The sequence below is a fragment of the Rhamphochromis sp. 'chilingali' genome (assembly GCF_963969265.1).
Source record: "Rhamphochromis sp. 'chilingali' genome assembly, chromosome: 2".
Classification (NCBI taxonomy): domain Eukaryota; kingdom Metazoa; phylum Chordata; class Actinopteri; order Cichliformes; family Cichlidae; genus Rhamphochromis; species Rhamphochromis sp. 'chilingali'.
The window spans coordinates 40,016,682-40,023,189 of record NC_137930.1 but is presented as its reverse complement, the minus strand read 5'-3'; the positions used below and the strand labels follow the sequence as shown (position 1 = coordinate 40,023,189).

Genomic DNA, 6,508 nt, shown 5'->3' with positions numbered 1-6,508 from the left:
AGCTGTGCTCAGACAGGTCTGAGACGAGCTGCTGCTTCCCACAATCACTGTCACAGGATCTAATGCAGCTTATTTCAGCACATGAGGATCTATTTATCAGCCGGAGAGGATGAGCGGAGATTATTACCCCTACTCCAAGGTAAAGGACCTGTTATTGCCTCTGTACTCACTGTAAGAGCTCATATCTGTGGTTAATGTTCACACAAAATATTCTCTATAACGTTCACTATCAGCCTGTCGGCATTACACAACATCTCTGATAACAGACACACTTTACTGATGTGTTATCAGAAGGAAAGGTCTGACTTACATAAGAACATTTTATGTAAAACCAGCTTTATACTCTCAAATTTTATGTCTGTGAGGAGATATTACAGGAAATATAAATGTTATGGGTGGTGGTGCATGAAGGTCAAATATCCTTCTCTGGCTCGATAGACTTTTTAGTTTGACCTTGTTTGTGAGAGATTTATCAACATGTCTGAAGAGAAAAGGATAAATTAGTTAGTTGAAGGATTCTTAGAGGCCTGAATGAGACACAAAGAAAGCAGCCAAAAATCCTAATTTCCCATACTGCAGCTGGATAGTCTTACTGCACTGAAGCAAAACATTCACATTGACAAAGACCCAAAATGTTGAAGCAGTTTAGAGCGTAGTGCTCTTTCAGTGATGAAGTATTACTATAATCTAAGCAAAAGTACTATATTTTTAATAATGTGACTGGAGCTCATTTACTTTCTATGCTACTGTGTAGCTTCATCTGTAATAACAGGACATAATTTCTCTCCAGATTCAGATTTTTAGATTTATGTCTACAAAGTCTCACGCACAGACTGGTTTTAGGCACCCTTTGGTTTTGAATCCTGCTGTGTTAGCTTTTTGTTTCTGGAGTGACCACATTTAGATGAGGTGGTGGAGTGCAAACAGACCAGCTAATGCTAGTTAGCATGTTAGCACTAAGTTACATTCCTTGAATTTTGGCGATCTTCACAAAGTCAGCAAGGATGAAATAGGTTGTAGTAACAAAACAGTTTCCTGTATCAGCCTGTAAACATGTTATTTCTGCAGTAAAGCCAACCATTTTAACATGGGAGACTATGGGGACTGACTCAATGCTGGAGTCTCAAGTGGCCATTAGGGGAACTGCAGCTGTGCAGGCTGATGCTTCTTCTTGCCACAGTCTAGGAAATTCCTCCTGGCAGTTATTTAAAAGACTGAATTAACAGTAATAACAGAAATTCCACATCAGTGATCACCAAGACATAAAAACTACACAGTCTTTAGTCTACAAGCTTCAGAGGTTTGAAGGCTTTATCCCAAAATAAGGTTTAATGGTGTTTTGTTTGTGTTTGTTTTTTTGCAGGCTAACTGACACACACAGGTTACAGGTTACAGGATTACAGCTGGTGTGACATGTTTGCTGGTTTCAGCCTACAGTGTAAAATAAATGGATTTATACGGAGCGCCGCAGGGGACATGGGAGAAAAAAAAATTAAGACAGACTTTTGCGAGATCTCGCAAAACTTTTAGCCGCATTCTTCGGACGCCGGCTCGAAGCCGACCGGGAGGTCGAGACACGAGTCGAGGCACGATTCCTCCCGGCTGTAGTAGGTCTCGACCTCCCGTTAGCTCGAAGCTAACGGGAAGAATGCGGCTAAAACTTTTGCGAGATCTCACAAAAGTTTTGCGAGATCCCGAGATAGTTTTGCGAGATCTCGCAAAAGTCCGTCTTAATTTTTTTTTCTCCCATGTCCCCTGCGGGGCTCCGTAGATTTATAAAGTACATGATTTGCATTTAAAAATAGAAAGAAACATAAAAATTCTTAAGTACACACCAGGTGTTAACACAGGATTTATTTACATCCCACCTCATTATTACACTTTTGATTGGTCTGGCCTCTTTCTGGTTCCACTGCATTCAGTTTTTGTGGTCAATTTAAACACAAAGAGTTGAAGTGGAACAAAGCCTCTTAAGCCCCAACGCCCCCTGATACGGGGGCAAAAGGCTGGAGATCAGTTAGGCTTGGGGCTTAAGAGGTTAAGGTGTGGAAAGAATGAGATGACACGTTTGGATGAATGCTGTCAGGTGAGGAGGCGTGGACGAGCGTTAAATGATTAATTCTCACAGTGTGCAGCCTGTTTGCTTTCATGTCTGTTCGTCTTCTCTTTGTGGCTGATTGTTTGACATTCTGGTTGTCATTCTGAAGCCTTCATGAAAAGATAATCAAAAAACAAAACAAAAGAAAGATTAAAAATACAAAATCAAAGTTCCTCTGAGGGTAGTTCTCTTATCGACCAAATGATGGTGCTATTGTGACAGCACCACAATTCCAATATTTTGCAATGCTTACTTAGACCACCAATTTCGTTTTGTTTGTTTTTAATTATATTTTTTACTTTTTTTTATTATATTCAACTAATTGCTGTTTATATTGTTTTATTTACTATTGAATTAGCATCCCTTAGTGGTAAAACTGGTACAAGGTCAGTAGTTTGCATTTGGAATATTGACCTTTATAAACAGATTTGGTTGCAACTAGATGAAATATTAAAGAATTACAGATGTTTGACCATTAAAGTGGCCACACCCACAAAGGTGTGTCAGCTAATCACAGAAAAGAAGTTTTAGGTTTTTAGAGGTCATTTGATTATAATATATACAAAATTTGGTGAATAGTGGAAGAATATCGGAGAGAAGGCAGAAAAAAGTATGTTTTTGTTTTATGTATTTATGTTACCAATGAACTTCTCATAACTTGGAGGTTTCCTTCCTGCTCCATAGATGGCTCTGAATTACCGTGAGAAAGACTGCAAGTCATATATGTTGTTTTATTACAGTTCATACAGATGATTGATGCTGGATTTGCAATAAGTGAAATAAAAGTGGGACTTTAGTTTAGAGAAGCAGGTGGGATTATTTTAGTGGTTTCGCTCCATTCACCTAGACCCATACAAATAATTCTATATACTGGAATAAACAGGCAGTGGAATTGATGCCAATTTCCACTGGATCCACAAACAGAATCAGTCTTGTAGATCTGTAGGGGAGACCGGGGATAGTTGTAACGTGGGTCAGTTGTAACACTTCCAGTTTCTCCAATCAGGGCTAAGTTTCAAATGATGTGACTCATCCTGTGCATGCCCAATTCAGTTCTGCTATCACATGTGAAAAATCAGCACATTTTGTCAAACACAGACAATTTAACATGAAAAAAAGTAATTTGTATGCCAAAAAGTAAGTTTTTCTACTTTATTTCAATTTCTAATAGCATTATCTGCTTTGCAGTTAAACTCATCAAACTTAAATTGTGTTATTTGTATGTCTATGGGGATATATTCTGTGTAGGTCTTTAGTGCTAATGTTTTAGCCGTTGGCTGTAATGTTAGCTAGTTCATGGCTATAGGAGTCTGGGTCAGTTGTAACAGCAACAGTCTGGGTTAGTTGTAACAATAATGCAGATGTTACAACTTACCACACTATTACTTTAACTTATATTAAACAAGTTGGGGCAACGACATCAGCAGAGAGAGGTTCACTGGTCGCATTTGTATATGCGGTAATGCCATTGGCAACACAATTCCTCCACTGTTTGTGTTCCCACACATACATTATGCAGACCTCTGTGTCAGAGATGGACCAGTAGGAAGTACTGGTAGTGGAAATAAGTCAGGATGGGTGCAAGAAACAGATTTCCTCATCTTTCTGAAGCACTTTGCAAACCACACCAAGGTAAGCCATGATAAAAAGTAATGGAATTGCGATGCTGGTGAACAACTACATTTTTTCAGCTTCATTGTTATGCTCAAAATTGGTGCAAGAGTTGTAGGTTATAATGCCCACTGAGCCAATGAGGCCAAACTCAAGGAAGACCAACCAAAATTAATGAAATATTCAGTTTCAGAAAATTCCATAATTTGTCTTTTTTGGGGGGTTGGAATATGTTCAAAAGCTAGATTTCTGCATTCTGTCACACACACACACAGAGCTACATAAATGGATGTAAGTGCATTCATGTGTTGAATAAACAAAGATTACATGTTAATGTTTTGTTAGTACCCTTATTTCATTGTGTTACATTTTACCCCAGGATATGTTACAACTAACCCAGACTATGGGGTTAATTGTAACATTTCACTCTTCGTGTTTGAGACCATATCATGCAATGAGTAATTGTGCTGCAGAGAAAATAGCTGCACTATTTAATAGCAGAGACATGTAAATACTTTGCATTACATTTTGAATCCACTACCTTAAAAGAGCTCCAATTTACAGACAGAAATATCAAAAATGTTACAACTATCCCCGGTCTCCCCTACCAGGTCTGACTGTGTGAGGCAGTGAATTTTGGAGATGCTGTCATAGTGTTAATACTTTTACAGGGATGGTATTCATAGAAATTCAAATAAAATGTTAACTTGGGAATTTTTTTTTTTTTTAAATGGACCCTCCAGGTTTCTCTCAGGACCCTCTGTGGGGATCCACGCCTCATGTTGAAGCACCCTGCGTAGTGTGTGTATGTATGTGTGTGTGTGGTTGAAACCTGGCTTGGAGCCAGGGATCAGCCAATCAGCGGGCAGTGTGGGGAAAACACGGCTGTCAGGAAGAACAGGCCTCCTCCCTCCCTCCACCTGCGGGTCGCTTCAGGCTTTTCGTTTCCGTTTTTCTGGATTTCGGGATCCTTCTTCCGGTTAGAACCCTTTTCATCGGCTCTGAGTTTACCCTGAAGTACCCGAGGGTTCGTTTTTACCGGAGGAAACAGCAGCGGGAGCGCGCTCCTTCGGACCGACGCTACACCGAACAAAGTGACCGAAACTCGGCCAGACACCTGCTGCGGGGCATGCGCACTGGAAAGTCTCTGCTGGTTTAGGACCGAACCGGAGCGCAGAGGGACTCTAATGGATCATTAATGGACACAAGAGGAGCTTATTAGTGTAGTTTGATCCACCGGGGAGGCACGATGTCCGTGAACGAGCTGTACACGAAGGTGAGTTTACTTTTCACCTGGAACAGACAAACGCGCACCTGCTGGAGCAGCTCCAGCCCGAACCCCGTCACTTACGTCGCCTTTAGACGCTCAGGACTCACCTGCACTAAACTCTGAGGATGATTTATGTTACACCCGACACACAAACCAGACAGCACGGTGTTTATTCAGATTTTAAAGAGATGAGTCACCTGTTGGGACTTAGTGTTGGAACATTAGTTCATGGCGCTGCGGGTGGAGAGTGAAGTAACGTTGGAGCTATATGTGATTATTTGGCCTGAATGTAAGAGAAGAACAGGTAAAGCCTGGATAACGCAAACTAAAGAGATTTTTCCTCAGAAATTCCACAGAGTGCACACTTTAGTGTAAAATGGCTAATTTTTGAAAGGAGTCTTGCGTGCGGCTGAGCGGACAGGTGCAGGAGGCGCAGATTTGAGTTAGAAAGGACCCGTGTTGGATTTCAGAGTGGTTCACAGGACTCAGGCTGTCTGTGAGGCCGTGCTGGACGGTTTCTGTGATCAGGGCATTATCACTGGTTGAATAAACCTTCAGAGCGAGACCGGAAGCTGGTTTTCTGCTGGTTGTTTGAACCTGTTATCAGCCTGGAAAAGCAGCATTATTACACTCTCTGATGATTCATCACTCAGATCACTGACAGCCCATCATCTGCTCACCTGCACGTCAGTGATTAATGATTAAAGCTCGTTTTCTACAATGAGCAACAAAAGAAAATCAGAGATGAAGCCATTGTCTTATCTAATGTCTTCATCCTTCAGCCACACACACACTCGCACACACACATGCAGTCAGATCATTAAATTTGTTGTTTGTCTTCCAACTTAATTTTCTTCAGCATCATAAACCGACAGGCAGAAATGGGAGAGAGAATAAAAACATAAAACAGCTGATGAGCAACAGGAAGAAAATGCCCAGACCAAAACAAAACAAAATTAAAAAAAAAAAAAGGATAAAAGCAGAGAGACTCTAATGCATTGTGGGGATTGTAGGATTCAGCAGTGTTGTGGGTTCAGTCAGGCCAGGCTCCGTTCATCCTCTGATGGTTGGATTTCTTTGATTCGAGGATTGGACTCAGTTGTGTTCTACTCTTTAATCTGAGCTTTGCTTCCAGTCTAATCTGTGACTCTTTATTAACTCAGCAGGAACCTGTTTGAATGTTCATGAACTTGTTAACCTCACCTCAGCTTGAGTGAAACCTCTGCTCAATCAGGCTGTCTGAAATCTGAGACGCAAAGACTAAATGAGCTTCCTCCTGCAGCAGAACTCACTGTAGTCCCACCTGTAGTCCTTCAGTCTGTACCGTCTCCTGGACCACTGTAATCAGGCAGAAAAGTGTCTTGTTACGTCAGCGTTCACAGCAGGGGGAAAGTTATGAGTTTACTTTTGTTCTTTTTTTTTCTGAGATCTTTCTGTGAGAGATGAGAGTTAAAGCTTTTAAAATGTGAGGACGTTTTGTTTTGTGATCTTGGTCTCGGCTTTATTCTCTGTGCTGGAGTTCAGTGAGT

At 41.0% G+C, this 6,508-nt stretch overlaps 1 protein-coding gene across 4 annotated transcripts in view; it reads left to right on the top strand.

Annotated features, from left to right (window-relative positions):
• Positions 1-6,508, top strand: part of myo5b (myosin VB) — a 50,782-nt gene continuing 44,274 nt past the window's right edge. For 2 of the 4 annotated variants that reach the window (XM_080874725.1, XM_080874727.1), the window contains exons 1-2: positions 21-139; positions 4,453-4,985. In XM_080874725.1, coding sequence (XP_080730851.1) covers positions 4,959-4,985 — 27 coding nt within the window. In that variant the 5' untranslated portion in view covers positions 21-139; positions 4,453-4,958. Of the gene's footprint in view, positions 140-4,452; positions 4,986-6,508 lie in introns of all 4 variants that reach the window. The other 2 variants (XM_080874724.1, XM_080874726.1) reach the window with 1 other exon arrangement.